This window comes from Scardinius erythrophthalmus, assembly GCF_964197995.2.
Source record: "Scardinius erythrophthalmus genome assembly, chromosome: 2".
NCBI lineage: Eukaryota > Metazoa > Chordata > Actinopteri > Cypriniformes > Leuciscidae > Scardinius > Scardinius erythrophthalmus.
Window position 1 is genome coordinate 46,506,932 of NC_138222.1, and position 18,698 is coordinate 46,525,629.

The 18,698-nt window shown below is 38.4% G+C and overlaps 2 protein-coding genes across 6 annotated transcripts; one reads left to right on the top strand and one right to left on the bottom strand.

Moving 5' to 3' along the window:
• Nucleotides 1–3,279: 3,279 nt before the first annotated feature.
• hsbp1a (heat shock factor binding protein 1a) lies at nucleotides 3,280–5,482 on the bottom strand. Its single transcript, XM_081359290.1, has 4 exons — nucleotides 5,291–5,482; nucleotides 4,633–4,699; nucleotides 4,330–4,474; nucleotides 3,280–4,072 (listed from the first exon to the last, which is right to left on the bottom strand). The coding sequence occupies exons 1-3, from the start codon at nucleotides 5,333–5,335 to the stop codon at nucleotides 4,353–4,355; spliced, it is 234 nt and encodes a 77-aa protein (XP_081215416.1). The 5' UTR covers nucleotides 5,336–5,482; the 3' UTR covers nucleotides 3,280–4,072; nucleotides 4,330–4,352.
• A 3,259-nt stretch (nucleotides 5,483–8,741) lies between these two features.
• Nucleotides 8,742–18,683, top strand: phf23b (PHD finger protein 23b). 5 transcript variants are annotated; one of them, XM_081359296.1, is made up of 6 exons: nucleotides 8,742–8,835; nucleotides 9,446–9,652; nucleotides 10,821–10,852; nucleotides 10,936–11,028; nucleotides 11,970–12,573; nucleotides 15,670–18,683. In XM_081359296.1, the coding sequence occupies exons 2-6, from the start codon at nucleotides 9,625–9,627 to the stop codon at nucleotides 15,726–15,728; spliced, it is 816 nt and encodes a 271-aa protein (XP_081215422.1). In that variant the 5' UTR covers nucleotides 8,742–8,835; nucleotides 9,446–9,624; the 3' UTR covers nucleotides 15,729–18,683. The 5 variants fall into 5 exon arrangements, with proteins under 5 accessions (XP_081215422.1, XP_081215419.1, XP_081215418.1 ...); XM_081359293.1 differs by lacking the exon at nucleotides 15,670–18,683 and adding an exon at nucleotides 12,738–14,256 and having other exon boundaries at nucleotides 8,785–8,835; XM_081359294.1 differs by lacking the exon at nucleotides 8,742–8,835 and adding an exon at nucleotides 12,738–12,773 and having other exon boundaries at nucleotides 9,150–9,652; nucleotides 15,670–16,501.
• Nucleotides 18,684–18,698: the final 15 nt, after the last annotated feature.

An 18,698-nucleotide genomic window follows, 5' to 3' on the forward strand; every position in this document is an offset into this window, starting at 1 on the left:
AGAAGCATTCTACCACAAGGCATGCATTTGTTAAGGAATAAAGACAAGTCAACCCCTCAGGTCAAACAAGGTGTCTGTGTAAAGACATTTTAATTGATGATGTAATTAATATAGTCATAATGCCCCATAGATGCAGATGTTGGGCATGCTTTAAATGGTTTACTTGTTTGTTCTTGCTATTTTTATATATTAATTTTTTTTTAAATCATTTTCAAATTAAATATAGGCCAACTGCAAGGTGCTACATGAATTCATTCCAAAAAATATGTCATTCCACAAAAAAGAAAAAGGATGGAAAATTGTCTAAACCCATACAGGCTAGATGACCTTAGCTAATGACGTGGTACCTAATCAATTCTGGACAATGGGGGGTCTTTGCCCCCCAGATGCATAGGGTCTTTAAATCCATAGTTATTCATTTTGCAACTAAGAAAACCAAGTGCAATAACCCTCTTTGAATTTACAGCAGAGCCTAAAAATGGTGTTGAACTGGAGGCGATCATCTTCTCACATAAGATTACTTGCATCCTCAGTCGATTCCTGTCACAGCTAATGTCGTTGTATGTCCAGCACCCCAGTGAAAGTCCATTTCGTATACTGAATGTTATAGTTCCTCCATCTATTCCTCAAATCTTTTTGGAAATTTTATCTGAAGTTTTATCTACCTCACTGTGCCCTTGTTCTGAACAGCATAACATACTACATTGTTCTTACAAGATCACAAAAGCAATTTAATACCGTAGTTAAGCAGGCTATGTCTTGGATCACATGCACCTCTGATAAAAGGCTTTCAAACAGAACAGCTTTGGCTGCTCTCCTGATTACCTCTGACCCTCATCAAATGCAGTCTGTAACCAGTATGCAATCAGTCTTAAGCATAACGTGCCCGGCCTACTCTCGGGAAAGAGGAATAACTCATTGATGACATGTGAATATGTCTGAAGGAATGTTTAAAAAGTAACATCACTGAATGTATTATGACCTCAGTTAAATTCTAGCCTTGTAATAGAGTGGAGTCCCAAAGAGGAAAATGCTCAGCCCCTCCCCTGTTATTCTATGCTTCCCATGACACTTCTAATGGATCGTGATGACGACTTGAGATGTAAAAGTGATCAGAAGAGAAGAAACATCCTGCCACAGAAAGGGAAAGAGAACCACAGTTTATAACAGCAGTTGGTTAAATTACAAAGCATGAGTAGATTAGATAGCAAAGATTAGATTGTCCATCTGGCTTCCCCTTCCAGGTATTTGAACAAACAGATCTTATTTAACCACATCTGTGGCCAAAATGCATGGTGCTCCATCTTTTTTCCATATCAACACTCATACAGACAGACATTAAATGTCAAATGTACAGAGTAAAAAAAAGATTCCCTTTAAATCTGAGGGATGTGTAATGCTATAGGATATATGATGTGTAAAGAAAAAAACTGCAAAATCCGAAAGGCTGAAGAGTTTTGTCTTATGGGTTGTTGTGATAAATTCACACAGTGAAGGGAAAAAAAAGTGAGAGAGAGAGAGAGAGAGAGAGAGAGAGAGAGAGAGAGAGAGAGAGAGAGAGAGAGAGAGAGAGAGAGAGAGAGAGAGAGAGAGAGAGAGAGAGAGAGAGAGAGAGAGAGAGAGAGAGAGAGAGAGAGAGAGAGAGAGAGAGAGAGAGAGAGAGCAAAAGAAAATGGTCCACTTTGTTACATCCAGACTCCAGAGGGAAAGTGTACTCCCAGCTGAGGTATAAAATTACCTCTATCAAGTGTGTTGAGACTTTCAGCTTCGAGAAAAAGAAGGGAATCTAATTTCCAACTCTTGAAAAAAAAAAAAAAATAGCCTATACATATATATAATGAGTAGGCTATCTTTTGTCTCAGATGTCAATATCACCAAGACACAAAACACCACATGGATTACTCAATCATTTTCTGAAAGAAATTTTGTAAGAAAACAAAACATTTGGGACTACTCCTTAAAGGAATAATTCAGACAGAATCTTGCCATTTTTACTTTAATGTGAACATTTATTGACAGCTAATTGATTCTTCCTGGTCAATTCAAACAACAACGTCACTGAATATGCATCTTATAACACGATTTCAAATAGATAAAGCAATATCGATGTAGAAAAAAACAACTACTGTAGAAAAAATGTTTCAATAACGAAATAGCTCCACCAAGTGGACATTACTGGTCATTTTTTATTTGTGAAGACATGACTTCAAAATGTCAAAATGTTGCATGCCATCTCAGCCATAATTGTATGATATACTGTATTGTTGACCTGACAGTATAGCCAGATAATTTTGATAAAATTTTATTACAATAAAGTCTCCAATTCGTATAAGTCTTATAATTTACTTTCATTGAAGTTATTCATGCAAAAATATTTTCGAGCTAGCACACCTCATCTATAATTGCATACATACCTAATGAGTAATTGTTTACTATGTTAGGAAAGTCTTTTGTCGCAGAAAGAGTCCAAATAATAAACCCAGTAATAACGGTAGGCTACCACCTAGAGCCGTTGCCTCGGTTAAATCTCACAGCTTTTATCGACTCGTGTTTGCAATGTGGTGGAATTATGAATAATTTATTGCACGAGGCTTTTACCTGTGCGGAATTTATGTAATGTGCTGATAAATGCGCATGTTGTGTGGCTGAGCGGGGGGAAGTCAGTGAGCTAGTTATTGGCAAGGGAACTAACGTGGTGATTTCGGGTTAGCATTAGCAGGCTATACACTAGCATGCTAATGGTGCATTCAAGTCTTGTCGGAAAGATCGTATTTACGATTTACGAAGCCACCACAAACGTCATGTGAGAATTCCCGAGTTTACGATTTGGGGGCGTGTTCGTGAGAAACGTGGCGGTTTATGTATTCAGCAGTTGTCAAGCTGTTTTATTTACAACAAAATAAGCAAATTGTCTGCACGAAATATAATAGTATTGAAATATAAAAATATAATATGTAACTATAACGTTTACAGTGCCTTCATAAACTTATTAAAAACATAAAAATAAACACCTAATGCACATTCATTTTTCTTCATTTTCTAGAAGTATAGTTTAAAAACCTTGATGTGTTTTTGTGTAGTTAATTAAGAGAAGGGAATTCCCAACTCATAAAATATGAACTTCCCAGAAGGACTTAAACGATCTTGTCAGCAGGTTTCAAATCAATGTATACAAGTCTGATGTAGAATATAATCCAAATCTAAAATATGTGCCTAAAAGGGTTGTAGAACAATCTGTATGGTAAAATAGACCGAGCTTCATTTTTGTAAACAGCAAGTAATACAATCAATGATTTTAATCAATTAATATTTGCATTTTAAAACATTATTTATGCATCAGCAAGCCATTCTTCCTCCAATTCATTAGTATCTAACTGGGCGTTGTTTTGTCAAAAATGTAATTGGCAAACCCATAATAGACCTCATTCCCTCTAAATGTTGAAGATAAACAGATTGATAAAAATTCACATCTACAGGGGTTTAGCTGATCTGCTGTCTTTGATCCTAGTCGCTAGTGAAGGTTTGGCCAAAAACTTTTGGGACTTTGGTTTGGCCAAGTTAACCCCTGCTGGTAGATGCCATAACCACACCGACTGGCTGCATAAACTCTTCATTGAAGGCCATTTAAATTCAGCCATGTATTCTGATTAAATTCTTTGTCAATGAAATGCAAAAAATATATATATATTTACACTGCATGGCATTATTTAAATAATTTGCTATATGCTATTGGTTATATAACAAGGGACATGTCCTTCAATACACGCCTGCCTATTTTAATGGGAAAGAAAACTGTGATCATCAAGTAGTTTTCTGGGGTTTTTAATAATCAGCAAAACATGCAGGAACCACATGATTTCCCCCTGTCATCACAATGAATAAATACAAAAGAAGATTTTAATATCTTAATCTTCAGGCCAGTAATCTAATTAACCTTACAATATGTAATATAATACGTAATACACATAGGCAAGCACCATTTTTAATGAATTGCTTAAAAAAGGATTAATTCACATTTCATTGAAAAATTCTGATACTGCAGTAGAAGGTCTTCACTGTGTTCCTTGGCAGTCTGAAAGGGAAACGATAGCAAACGTAAACAAAACAGAAATACAAGATCACAAGACAACAATCTGACTTAAACTTACAAATAACTTTGTTTAAAAAGAAAGATGACTATGAATGTGACTTTCATTATATACTGTTTCACAAGCAGAAGAATCCAAATGTAATGTAAAATACATGTTCTACTGCAATTTATGGAATGTAAGTGTACTCTAAATGGTAACAAGGCATCTTCAAAGTGGCAACAGCACCACCTACACTTACTAAGATGGTGTTGGTCATTGCCTTCAAGCGGTTCCAGATGTCTCAGAGACTTTTGTCTCCTCCTCTAACTCATCCACGCCTGCCTGAGTCATGAGATCAGAGATGTTCTTCTCCAGGTCATCGATTCGCGTACTCATCTCATCAAGTATTAGAATTAAGTCAAAATCTTTTTTGAATAACCTATCATCTCATAATCAAGCTAGGAAGCATGTAAGCATAGTGTAGGCATAGCATAGGAAGCATAGTGTATTCCACTCAATTCAGCTACAGTTAGGTCAGCAATTACTATATGCAAAAGGATATTCCGCCCAATGATCTGGTCTGACATGGTCTGGAACTTGTCCTGCATCTGCTGCAGCAATGTCTGTACCTGAATTGAATAAAAGAAAAAAGAAAAATGTTAACGTAAAAACGAAACAAGCAATCAGACTAAACCTGAGCAGTTTCACTAAAATTGTGAATGAACAACTAGCATAAAAGAAATATCTAGAATCGTGTGGGTTTTGCGTGGGCTTCCCACATAGGAGTAAAAACAGCAGTTTAAGGGCATGCTCTCCGCCCACGCGTGGAACTGAAACCATAGTAACAAGGGAAACCTCTCAACATCATCGTGTAACTGTAATCACACAAGATACCTGACATTGGAATAAAGAAAGCTCTCATTTCATAACCCTCCTGAAAATAAATGATATCTACATTCTAATTTAACTTAACTAACGTTATAGATTGATGAAGAAAGAAAACATTTCCTTTAGGAACTCGTTAGAGTGATCTGTCAGTACGAGTTCAAGACACAACGATTAATGAAGTCAGGCAAATCACAACACTTAACACTTCTCAATATATTATATATTCACCAATTAAACTATACTTTGGCTAGTGGAGTGAGCGTGACTTAATTTTAGGCGGCTGTAAAAGTGCACGACCCAGCATTGTAGCTCGGTGAAAATCAAACACTCACCACAACAGTCAGGTCCTGCGATGTTTTAAGGTCCTTCTCGGACATTATCTTCTTCAACAATTATACGTGCCTTTGCGTGTGATCAAGAGCCCTGTCAAGACAATACAGTACTGTCTGTGTGAAGCATTCGAGGTGGAAACTGTCGTGGAAGCAATAGCTGATTTCGTTGTTAAGGGGTTTGGTCAGTGAACTAAAATCAATAGAGCGGTTTATGCATTTTTAGCTTGTATCATTTTCATTTCCTACAGGGGGCGCTCGGTGGCTCAGAAAGTCAGAAATCACAATTCTGCAGCAAAAACAAAGATTAAAAAGAATGTTATGGCACATAAATCTGAGCAGCTAAAATGAATAGTGATTAGTGCTGGTGATATAGTTACAAATAACTTAATAAAACCTTGATTTTCAGCCTTTTGTTTATATTTGATTATAGTTTTTTTAGACAAAAAAAAAAAGTACAGTACTCATAAAAGAGTAAGCTAAAAATACCCAGATGACCTACTTCTTCCGGCAAGATTATGAAGTGTGCATACGATGGACACTTTACAATGAACACAGGAGAGGATTCATGAATGGCAGTGAAGCGACAAAAAAACTGACGCTGGTAGGTCACATGACAATGACAATATGCCGAATGTAGCACGTCCAGATTACATTCATACTACACACTCTCATACTATATAAATTAGGGGAGAGCGGGGCACAACCTAAAGCGGGGCTAGTTGTAACACCCTTGTTTTAAAGTAACAACATGTAACTTTTCAACCTTCATAATATATTTCCAAGACCCTTGTGACAGTACATCGACTTACAATAGGTTGAATGAGACGTCTGCCAGAGCCTGACGGGGTCTGTATCGCTTTTACTGGCACTATGTAACTTCGGGGTGCGGGTAGTAACCAGCGCTCAAAAAGAACTACAAAATTCGACTGCTTTACGGCATACGTCACTTTGCCCACCACTTCCTCAAATGTGGCCAACCAGCGCGTTTGTTTTCGTACGTCTGTTTTCGTCATGGCTGAAGCAGCAGCGAAACGTAAGAAGTCCAAGGTTTTGTCGGAGTAGAGTCGGAAGAGGAAAAGGGAGAGTGATAAACTGAAAGGCAGGACGAGGATCAATATTGGTCGAGCGTTTGCTCGCTGGCGTTAGCTTATGGAGGAGGAGAGTTACCAGACCGATGCTGACTTGGCCGTCATGCTGTTGAACTAGTAAGTAACTGTAAATTGCTTGCATACTATCTTTAGTTTTTCTAATCTGTTGTCTGCCTGGCTACGTTACGGAAACTATCTGGTCCTCCATTTATCTTCATGAATCAGCTAGTAGATGAGCGAATTATCAATCTGGTAGCTAGTAAACACTAACATGGTAGTTTTTAGATGGTTAGGATGCTATCGCTATCATTCTCGTTCAGATTTGAGCATTGCAATCGACATGCAAATCGCAAATGTTTGAGTTAAAATGTTTAGTCTACTAAACATGTATAAATTATGAAAGGGGGAAGATTAATAATATTATCATTGCCCATATGAAAAAAACCTGCATGCTTCATACAGTAACCGTAAATCATTTTACGACAGCGGTAATGGACAATTCCGCTTCCAACCTGTAGGGCGACCGCAGAGGAAAAGTTCCATGTTGTTGCTTTAAATACTTCCACACATGCAAGCATGACGAAATTTATATTAGTGTATTTACTAGATGCCATATCAACACTCTATACAGAAAAAAATGCGCCAAAATTAAAATCTTTGGAATATACCAAAGTCTCCGGCACGGACACCACCAGCACGGACACCACCGTCTCTGGAATTGACACCACCGTCTCCGACACGGCCACCAAAGTCTCCGGAACGGACACCAACATCTCCGGAATGGACAACACCATCTCTGGCACGGACACTACCGTACCCGGAACGGACATCAACGTCTCCGGAACAGACACCAACGTCTCTGGAACGGACACCAACATCTACGGAAAGGACACCACCGTCTCCGGCACGGACACCAACGTCTTCTGAACAGACACCAACGACTCCGGTCTCCGGCACGGACACCAGTGTCTCCGGCACGGACACCAACATCTCCGGAAAGGACACCAACGTCTCTGGCACGGACACCGCCACAGACACCACCGTCTCCGGGAACGGACACCAAAGTCTCCGATACAGACACCAACGTCACCGGCACGGACACCAATGTCTCCTGAACGGACACCAACGTCTCCGGCACAGACACCACCATGTCCGGCACGGACACCAATGTCTCCAGAATGGACACCACCGTCTCGGACACCGGCATGGACACCAACGTCTCTGGCACGTCTCCGCCGTCTCTGGCACGGACAAGTCTCTCTCACCTCTCTCCACCTATAGCTGGTGTGTGGTGAGCGCACTGGCGCCGTTGTACTGTGGCTGCCGTCGCATCATCCAAGTGGATGCTCCACACTGGTGGTGGTTGAGGAGAGATCCCCTGATATGATTGTAAAAGCGCTTTGGGTGTACAGTAGTACATATGAAAGCGCTATATAAATGCCTCATTCTATTCTATTCTATTCTAAGTGCACGGAAACCACCGTCTCCGGCACGGACACCAATGTCTCCGGCGCGGACACCACCCACCGTCTCCGGCACGGACACCACCGTCCCCGGAACGCACAGCAACGTCTCCGGAATAGACACCACCGGCACGGACACCAACGTCTTCTGAACAGACACCAACGATTCCGGCACGGACACCAACGTCTCCGGAACGGATACCACAGTCTCCGGAACGGACACCAAAGTCTCCGACACAGACACCACCATCTCCGGAAAGGACACCAGCATCTCCAGCACGGACACCACCGTCTCCGGAATGGACACCAACTTCTTCGGAACAGACACTGGCACGGACATCACTATCTCCGGCACGAACACCAACGTCTCGAATTATGAAAATCGAATTATTGATATAAAAAATGTACATTCTTTCTAGTAGCAATTCAATTCAGTATCAAGAACAGACATTTCAACTAGTGACAATTGAATTCTTGATATCGAAAATAAAGAATTTAATAAGAATTGTATTTCTGATATGTGAAATTGGAATTTCAACTAGTAAGAAATCAATTACTGATATCAACAATTGAATTTGAATGGCAGCCTATGGTGACATTTCACTTGTGATTAGAATTGTCACTCTTTCCATTCTTAAATTTAATGGCTCCACAAATGATAACATTTGATACTTTTTATGCTATTTAAGACATTTCATGGCCTTTTGACATTATTAAGTTTTAATATTTTATTTAACGATATACCAGCGGTCACGCTGCCAAACTGTACCAGCTATTTCCTAGATTTAAATCATTTTATTTGCCAGCATCTCCTGTGCAACCGCCATTTAAACAACAGTAGAAGAAGAGGCGTTTCATGTGAACCAATGCTTTCTAAGCCCCTTAGCGCCCCCTTTCCAAGTACAATGGTTATTTCATAGCAAACAGCTTCTAGCCATTCCTCTGGATTAGGTTCAATGGTAAAACGTCATTGGCAACGGACAAGAACAGGAAAGTAAAGCCTGTCTAACTACTGATCTTACTTTGATTGAAATGTCCACATATCTGCATAGAAGGATGATAGTTTATAAATGTATTACTATTAATTTAATCGAGCACAATGCAAACACAAACCATAAGATTTGCAACAGATATACTCAATTTCCCATAAAAACAGCGACTAGCGCAATGAATCATGGGTATTGTTGTTTATTTGTCATTGCATTCAGTGCAGTCTGTCGGAAAATCTCATTGGTTGAACTACATTTCCCATTAACACTTTGGCAAATTTTTACATCGCAACGGCAATTTCACCGCAAGGGGTTTCTTGAGTCAGTTGACATCGTCGACTTTGGTGAGGCGCGCCGGAGGCGACACGCACACGTAATTTTTTTTTTTTTGGGAACTTTGGTCGTTTTCCCCCTTCGTCAAAAAGGATAATAGCCCGAACGCAGAGTTTTTTTATATTACTAACATTCGTTTGCAAAAAAATAAATAAAAAAAAATGCTGGATCCTTGGTTTTATTATTGGTTCTTTTTCACTTGGTGGTCCGTTAAGTAATAGAAGCTGGATTATTTTTGCAACGCTACTTGCTGACCAAAATTAAGTTAATTAATCCTTCCAGGGACTCAAGATCCAGCGATATTCCATTGGATCCGTTTGTAAAATCGTCGTACAAGTCATTCTGATGCCCAGCTAACCAGACTATAGCTGGTCAGCCGGGGCTTGCTGCGCCCAAGCCGGGCGAAGATTGACGCTGCTTGGTGTCATCCAACTGAAGAGGATCGAGTTTATTAGGCGACAATGCTTGAAATAATGTCCGAGCACCAAGGTAAGGACAAATCTTGACTTTGATTTTAAATATTTAAACTTTAACCATGTTGTGAGCAACACCCATTAACGATCGGTTTTAGCAGAGTCAGCTAACGTTAGCAGCTTTAGCAGTTAGCAGCTTTAATACTGTAGTAATTTAACATACTCTTTTAGTTTATAAGTCTGCTTTCTCTAGTAAGCCTGATTCATTGCCAGTCACTCTGTAGTGTATGATCGTGGTAATGTAGTAGTGGACATTTTACTTGCGCTGACGAGCTGGTTCATACAGGGATTGGCCAAGTTGCTATCTTGTGCAATGGAGTAAAATTAGTCGAGTTGATTGTAGCTAGTCGTTAAGCAGTAACTCGTATGATTCAAAAACATTGCTGATGTCCAACCACTGCTTTCTGTTTAAATGATTCAATGTGCACGTTTCCAACCCCGCAGTTACGCATCGTTGCGCATTTTGTCTTCGCCAAGTAACATTTAAACCAGCTCTGTTTTTAAAGTAACGTTAGTTGCTGCTGTTGATCATTTTAACCCGATGCCAGTTGAATGGCTTTTGTTTAATACACAGTTCGGCGTTTTATCTGATATTTTTATACCGTTTAAGACAAAGATGTTGCCTTTTTAATACAGGTCACTGTATTGTGCTTAGCGTTGTAACGTTAGCATTTCGCTGCCTGACTGTAACCCATTGTTTTGCCGCGGTAAACGTATTGTCGATGGTGTCTGATCTCCTCTTAGCACTTATTGATTTGTTTTTTGTAAATACTCCATAATCAACCATATATGATTGTATAAGAGTTTCCAAACCAGTGAAGTTGTCTTGACTTGTTTCGACGTCGAGAATTAATGCTTAAGCCACATGCTGCTGTTGCGTCCTTTTTCCTTTATCACCAGCTTAGCTTACAGTGTATGTCGTTAAATTAGTCTAGTTTTCCTCAAACCGTGTGGATGTTTGGATGTAAAATGGTGCTTTGCGCAGTTGAATTTTACGCCTCGATCAACAGGGTGTCGCGAGGAACAACACAGTTAGCTACTTAGCTTTCCGTCGAAAACGCACTTTTTGCCAGGTTTGTACGACTGAAAACGGCACGAATCGACCCTGTGCAACGTTCTTTCGTTCAAACCTGTTGTTTAGCCACGAATTAATGTTATTCTTTCCCCTTCTTTTTGCTACATAGATTCATTACTGAAGTGCAAAGCAGAGACTCTGGTAAGTCGAACAAGGAAATAAAAAATTTCACCCTACAGATGGCAGTGCTTGTCCCAATGCTAATGATTGATGTTCATGTCCAGCCATCAGAGAGAAGAAAGAGGACAGTGGAGGACTTCAACAAGTTTTGCAGTTTTGTTCTTGCATATGCAGGTTACATCCCTTCTCCAAAGGAGGTAATAATGGAGCATTGTTTCACATATATGTGTGGTTTTATGTATCGAAGCCCTTGCAAAACTCATGTTCCCAAAGACCTCCGAGGGCTGCAACATTTTGACGTCCATTTCAGGGCATGGAGCCTGTGCTAATGTGCTAGGTAGGGTTGCACCAGCCATTCATAAGTCTCTAAGGTAAAACAAGAGCTTGTTGGCGCAATTCAGTAAATCTGTTATTTAACTCCAACCGTTACTACAGGTCTAAGGCTTCTGTAAATATTTAGTTTAAGCCTATACTTGGAGTTCCTTCAACTAAGTTTATTGGTGCAATGCAAAAATATTTAGGTGTGGGCAAGTTGTAACTTTGTGCCTCCTTGTCAAAACTAGGCTCAGTTGTAACTTGTGCACAGTTGGTGCAATCAGCCCCTTGATTGGTAGAGGTCAACCTATAATTGATTTTTCAGATGATAACTAAGTAGGAAAATCTAGCAGTTAGCTGATTAATTGGCTGATAGTTTTTAAAGTCAGGAGTTTTTGAATTTTTATGAAATTAACAATGATGACCAGCAGATGATAACAGTGATAACCTGCAGATTTACCGAGTGCAAACCAGGGGTGTCCTGTCCTGCTCCTGGATGGCAACAGTCCTGCAGAATTTGGCTCCTACCCTAATTTAACACCTCTGCACCAAGGTAATTAAGGTTTTCAGGATTACTAGAATCTTCTGGGCAGGTGTTTTGGGGCAAGTTGGAGCTAAACTCTGCAGGATGTTGGCCCTCCAGGATCAGGATTGGGCAGTCCTGGTTTAACCTCTACTGTCAATGTACATTTTCCTTTAAATGTCCTCTTGAACTTTTGACTGGTCTTTTGAACTTGTATTTAAGTGATGGCTTTGGTGTTTTGATTCCAAATTTCATGCGATCCATCCAGATTGAGATTTGTGTGCCTGTTTCTGTCGGCAGGAAAGGCCATGGTCGGCAGCATCCTCCAGTTCTCCAAATAACTCTGGTGCTTCAGGAGAAGGCAGTGTTTTAGGCGGAGCGAGTTCTAACATGGCTCCCAGCTGGAGTCACGGCACGTCGGACTTGCACACCATCCACACCTTCGTTCGCAAGGCTCGTGCCAATAAGAGCAACAAGAGTATGCGGCGGCTCTCATCTGACAGTGCCCTGATGGACAAAATGCGTTTAAAAGACTCTTTCTATGAGGACCAAGTGGCCAGCAAAGCCGAACGCAAAAAGGACAAGAAGCTGAAGCGTCTTTCTCTAGGGTCAGGCGCTGGCAGTAGCAGTAGCAGTGGTGGCGAGAAACGTGCAAGGATCAAGCGCAGTAAAAACCCCAAACAGTCCAAAGCCCTTAAGAAGCTTAAGAGCTCGGCCCACAGCGAGTCAGACTCTGAGAATGGTCTCGGCCACGGAGAGGAGCATTCGGACCCGGGAGCAATGACTGAGCGCAGACTACAGGCACAGGTGAAAGAGGAGAAGGAGGAGGCCACCCAAGAGGCGGATATGAGCTCCAGTGAAGGCGAGACTTGGATAGCGGATGAAGACATAATGGTGGAGTCAGGTTAGTTTATTAGGGACCGAGGAAGATTTAGATCAATTGTTTGTGTGTGTGTGTGTGTATATATGTATATACACATATATAATTTTTTTTTATGTGTAGGACTTAGTTTTTCTTTTGTTTTATATATATATATTTTATTTATTTTATATATCTTTTCCTTACAGGGGACGATTCGTGGGATTTAATCACCTGTTACTGCGGTAAACCCTTTGCAGGACGGCCCATGATTGAATGTAGTCAGTGCAGCGTGTGGGTGCACCTCTCTTGCGCCAAAATTAAGAAGTCTAATGTGCCTGACATATTTAATTGCCACAAATGCAGAGACTCTCGGCGGTCAAGTCAGAAAAAAGACACTTAGATGAGGGTGTTCATTCCCTCCAAGCTCTGAATGTTCCCGGTTCTCCAGTTTTTGTATCCGACACCATTTTCAGTTTCAAAATCCCTTTTTTTTTTCTACTTTCTTTGCATTTCTAGTTTTGGCAAATAGTTACTCATTACATTTTGCAGTCAGAGGTCTCAAATACAGATGGAGAAATAATGTTTGAATTAATCTCTTACCTCCTGAGTTGGTATTTGGCCATGAGTAGTGTGAATTCTGTTTGGCTCAAATGTGACGGCTCGTTTGTAAAACTATCCTTTTGTCACGTCAAATTGACATTTGTTTGAAATGATTGGCTGGCACTATTTTCCTTTGTGGGAAAAGTTAGAGGGCACCGTTTCCACCCTACAGTTTCCACAAATGTATACTATATTGGTTGTATTGATACTACAATTTAAAATAGTCTACTTAAAATAAAATAAAACTATTCAAATTACAGGAAAATACTGTCATGAATTTGCCAAAGATATGATATGAGAGATTGTTGACACCACTGCTATTAGAAAATTCATTATTTCTTAGTGAACTGTCCAATTGATCATTTTTGTTTAATTTGGATAAATGGCTTTTTTTTTAAGAATAGTAGATGTATTGTGTTAGTCTGAATGCCTTTCCTGTTGGTGATCATACACCCTTTTAATTGATGTTTATGTCACACCCAAATGAACTTCAGTCAGCTAACATATATTAGATGATCAAATATAAAGAGCTATATGAGTCATTTAAGCAGGGAATCCTTTCAGTTGCAATTATTGATATATCAAACATTAATTTCTTCTAACTCTACTGGTAATGTACAGTATGTTAACCCATGTACTTTGTCGAAGAATCTATCAGAACTGTTCAGTCTTTAATCACTTGCACAACATAGTGTTTTTTGTTTTTTCAATGTGTTAAAGAGATTTTTGGAAGATTTCAGTTTAATAAGATGTGAAGGCTAGATTTAGGAGCTTTGCTGAAGCTGTCTTCGAATGGAATGGTTGTAATTGTTTTCAGGAATTGTTTGGGGGTTTTAAACTCTGAGAACTGGTGAAGATTACTCATTTATTGCTAAGAGCTCTTTCCTTTGAATTAGTTTGGAGACTATTGTTTGGATTTTGTTTGTTTGTTTGTGAAGCAAGGGGGACTGGAAATCCCCATAAACCGAACATCTCTTGCTTAATGTTTCAGTCTGTAAATAGCACAGATTTTGAGAAGTGTACATATGTGAAAGTGAAGAGAAAAGCAAAGCAAAAGGTATATTTTTTTGCATCTGATATCATTTTCTTTAACTACCTGAAGAAATAAAACTTTTCTTTATTGGGCTTTGAATGTCTTATTTTCCTAATCTAGCTTATTTTAATTCACAGAGACATGATGCATTTTAACATACGCTGAAAGAACATTAGACAAGACTCAGTAGTTTATCCATGAATGTTTTATTTTGCAGCAACACCAGTACAGCGTCTGTCAGTTTGCACCCCACTAGAGGGAGCTGATGAGTTAAATTCATAAAACATAAATACAAATAAATAAGTCACAGTTCATAAACCTGAGATGCAATGACTTAATGGAAACCAAAAAAGAACTAAAACTACACAACATATTATATTGTCATTTTTAACGGTATATGTAATCTGTCAGCTTGATCACTTTGCGTCATACTCTCCAGGTGCCTCCTAAGGGGGGGACAAAAATATTTTAACATTGATAGGATATGCAGTCTTTACTTCAAATGTATGCAGCCAAGCCACCATGGTTTTCTCTTGTCTGAAAATACCTTTCTTTTCCAAGTAGACAAGTAGGAGCTGCCAATGGGGTCCAGAGGAATAGTGATCCTCCTCCTAATAGCGGAACAAATGTAGAAAAAGTGTGAATTTGGGCGTAAAGGAGTAGTTCACTTTTAAATGAAATTTCTGTCATCATATACTCACCCTCATGTTGTTTCAAACCTGTATGAATTTCTTTCTTCTGCTGAACAGAAAGGAAGATATTTAGAAGAATATCAGTAACCAGACAGTTTCTGGGTCCCATTGACTTCCATAGTATATTTTTTTCCTACTATGGAAGTCAATGGGACCTAGAAACTGTCTGGTTACTGATATTCTTCTAAATATCTTCCTTTCTGTTCAGCAGAAGAAAGAAATTCATACAGGTTTGAAACAACATGAGGGTGAGTATATGATGCAGAATTTTCATTTAAAAGTGAACTACTTCTTTAACATCATAGAATAGCTGCTCCAAGAAAAACTTGAAATCAATTTACGAATTGTAAAATAAATAGAGATTGAAAATAATTAAATATATATACCAAAATTATTTCAAAATGTTATACTTAATGGAATAAATACTTAAAATAAATGCATGCGTAAAGATTCCAGCTGACCTCTTATCCTTGTTTTTGCGGCGGTTGCTGTTTGCCGGTTGCACGTTGATATGTTCCAAAGGGGAAAAGAAGGCAGGAGACTTAGCCGGATTGGGATCCCAGTCCCGAGTCATTTCACCTTCATTTCCTGGGAACAAGTCTGCCAGATCAGAGAGCTCATAGATGTGTGACATCTCCTGATCCGACCTGTGATTGCTCTGCAGGGAATAAGATGCATTTTTAATATATCTGATATATTTGAAAATGTGTCTATTTCAATGCTGTTTCAGAACTGTATATAAATGTGTATTCTGTTGAGATGAGGATAAATGAAGCGTATAAGTAATGTGATATTTACTCTTTTCATTCGCAGTCTGTCTGGTATCAGGAAAGCATAAAGCTCGTCCATCAAGAAGTAGACAACCAGAATAAGTAGCAAACACCTGGAGCACATCATCTGAGGGTACAACATCACACCAAATATTATATTGAGGAAAGTTATTTAAAATATTTGCTTTAACAATAAACTGGTCACAGTGAGCAGCTGATTGGAAGTTGATCAAACTTCTAGTTCACACAGAGTTTCTGTTGGCTCTCACTGGCCACGTGTTAAGAAAAATGTGTCAAATTCAGCTCAATAATTAGGACAAAATTCAGAAGCTAATAAAAGTATATTGTGTTTCTCATATTTACCTTCTTGGTGAATTCGTCTGTCCTTTCTTCAGGGGTTGTTTGACAATCCTGCTCTGTCCTGTCTTGACTGTGTATGTTGCCTTGCCGTCCTCTTTGTCAAGGGCATGTGTGTTTTGGGTATTTGTAGACCTGAAGCTGGGGTGGGTTTATATAGGATGACCAGGAGATGATGGATAAAGGGAGTCGGTGTGTCTAGCATGACTTCACCCACCCTCCAAAAAGATTAGAACATGATAAAAGCATCATTTTGGTGGTTGTTAAAATGTTCTAGTTCAAACTCAGGTTAACAAGTTGACAAGACAGGGCACCCCGAGAATATTATGAGACACTTTAAAGTCAGTATTTCATAATGACGTGTGTGGGATATTCTTATGTTTCGTAGTATGCACAATACATAAACTATTGATTCAAAATGTATATGCATATTTACATATTGCCCTGAAAGGTGTGTAGGGCTTTAATTTAGCTATATTGTGTTAACTCCTAATTAAACAATTTTGTAAGTAAATGTGACAATGTGATTTCTGCACTTGATTTTCAAATCCTGATTGACAAAGAAAACGTTTTAAAGGGTTCTGTCAGGCACTTCATATTACCTTTTCCAATCATGGCATTATTTTATGGACTGCATTTTAATTCATTAATGAAATTACATTTTTGATTAATTTCTTTATTTTAATTCAATTTTGTGAAGTAGCTAATAAAAATACTTCAAAATAACCCATTAAACATGCAGCATTATTCACTCATTTAACACATTTCTCCATTGAACCTATTGGGCATAAAGGGTTCTTCAAAACTGAATCAAGAACTGTAGGGTTCAATGTTATGATGATATTAAAAATCTACCATATATTTTTGAAGTATATTAATAAATATTCACAAAATAAATTAAAAATAAAACATTAAAAATGTAAATTGATCAGTGAATTTAGGCGAGTGGACATTCATTTTGAGATTTTCAAAAGTTTGTAATTATTAATTAGTGTTTTTAAAGAATTTTATTAGTAATTTTAAAACGTACAAATTTAGAATTGATTTTTTTTTTAAAGTGTTAAACGAGTAAATGTAATCCAAATGTAAAAATATGAGAAACTAGCATATACAATTAAACATGTCAACCGATATAAAATGAATCTCTAATATCCGCTAATAATGGTGATGGTTCTGAGGTTATGCATCACTAGTAATTTTATGAGACAACATGCAACCCTGTACATTTTAGCTAGTTGACATTCATACAAATTCTGAATGTTCGGTCATTTGGAGACTCTGTGTGTGGCCTGTTCAGGTATCAGATAATCTTGTCTCGCCCAATTTCAGTTTCAAAACACTGGACTCTCATCCACGTACACCAGAACGCTCTCTCTATCTGTCTCATTAGGGATGGTCGTAGTATTAACAGAGGAAACACACACACAGAAGCAAGTAGAAAAAAAGGAGGAGAGGCCTCTGTGGATGGCCTACCAGCAGTCTTACACGTTTTCTCTTTTCCTCTTTTCCCTCCCTATCCTAATTATCGCTATTTCGGGCAACTGGGGCCACCAGACATAGACTAGCTGTTGACAGACAACCCATGGTGAAAATAAACTACCTTTACTAAACAGGGCCGCTGCAATCCGCCAAGATGTCTGTCAACAGAGATTGGGAACAAATTGTTGCCACTGATTACTCTAATTAGTGTAAAATGAGTGTGTGTGCTTATTTTTTTGACAATCCCGCCTTCTCGTTTCTCCCCTATAAGTACCTAGAGTTCCAAATTTAGAACAATACAATTCCAAAGAGTCCAGTGCCAGCACCAATATAAGCGTTTTTGTGAAAATTATTTGCAGAATCAAATACTTTTTTTTCTTTTTACTATGTATGTTATTTTCGGCTGCGTATTTTCATTGTATATAACATTTATTGTAGTTTTTCCAAAACGTTTCAGATGATAGAATGGGTGATCAATTTTCAGCACTTCATAAGATCTTGAGTAATATGCAGAGTTCATATTGCACTCTGATTTCATCCAAGGTATGGATCAGTTTTTTTCTACAGTACTGCTCACTACATTTGCAATTCATTAAATTGAAAATATATTTGTCTACTGGTTTACAGCCTGCTCTCAGCTTTGTCTTATGGATGTTGAGTGCATGCTCTTTTTTTCTTCTTTTTTTTTTAGTGACTACTGTGTGTACATGCAGTCTACTAGTTATATTACAAAACAAAATGCAGAACATTAAACCAAGCATTCAATTTAAACCACAGACATGACAGGACATAACCGATAGAAACAAAATTGTTAATTAATCTCTATGGAAAATGCAGTCATTTAAGTAAGAAGATTGAAGATTATTAGCTGTTTAAAAGCTGATTTACTGCATAGTTTTTAATGCTTCGATAGACAATGTTTGTCTGTGTTTAGTATTTTATGGTGAGTGTCTGTTTTGTAAAATCTTTCTTTACATTGTTTTCAAATGTTTCCAACATTGTTCTTATTTGTGAGTGCAATTTGTACAAAAATATTTTATTATCAAATGTCAACTGGTAAAAAAAGTAAAAAAGTAATTTCAGTTGGCATGTATAGTAGGGATTTCCACAAGGTGGTACAATAACAAAAATATTCTTGTAACAAACATTTGACATTATCTCTGCAATGTGCTTAATTGTCTTGAATTCTCCCGTCAACAAGCATAAATAAACATATTTTCCAAAACATACTTTATT

Excerpts from the sequence above, each read along its gene's own strand:
- phf23b (XM_081359293.1), top strand. The coding sequence starts at position 9,625 with ATGCTTGAAATAATGTCCGAGCACCAAG. Across the intron at positions 10,853-10,935 it reads AGTGCAAAGCAGAGACTCTG|CCATCAGAGAGAAGAAAGAG; the intron begins GTAAGTCGAACA and ends GTTCATGTCCAG. Across the intron at positions 12,574-12,737 it reads AGACATAATGGTGGAGTCAG|GGGACGATTCGTGGGATTTA; the intron begins GTTAGTTTATTA and ends TTTTCCTTACAG.
- hsbp1a (XM_081359290.1), bottom strand. The coding sequence starts at position 5,335 with ATGTCCGAGAAGGACCTTAAAACATCGCAGGACCTGACTGTTGTG. Across the intron at positions 4,700-5,290 it reads CGCAGGACCTGACTGTTGTG|GTACAGACATTGCTGCAGCA; the intron begins GTGAGTGTTTGA and ends TATTCAATTCAG. Across the intron at positions 4,475-4,632 it reads AGACCAGATCATTGGGCGGA|TTGATGAGATGAGTACGCGA; the intron begins ATATCCTTTTGC and ends TAATTCTAATAC.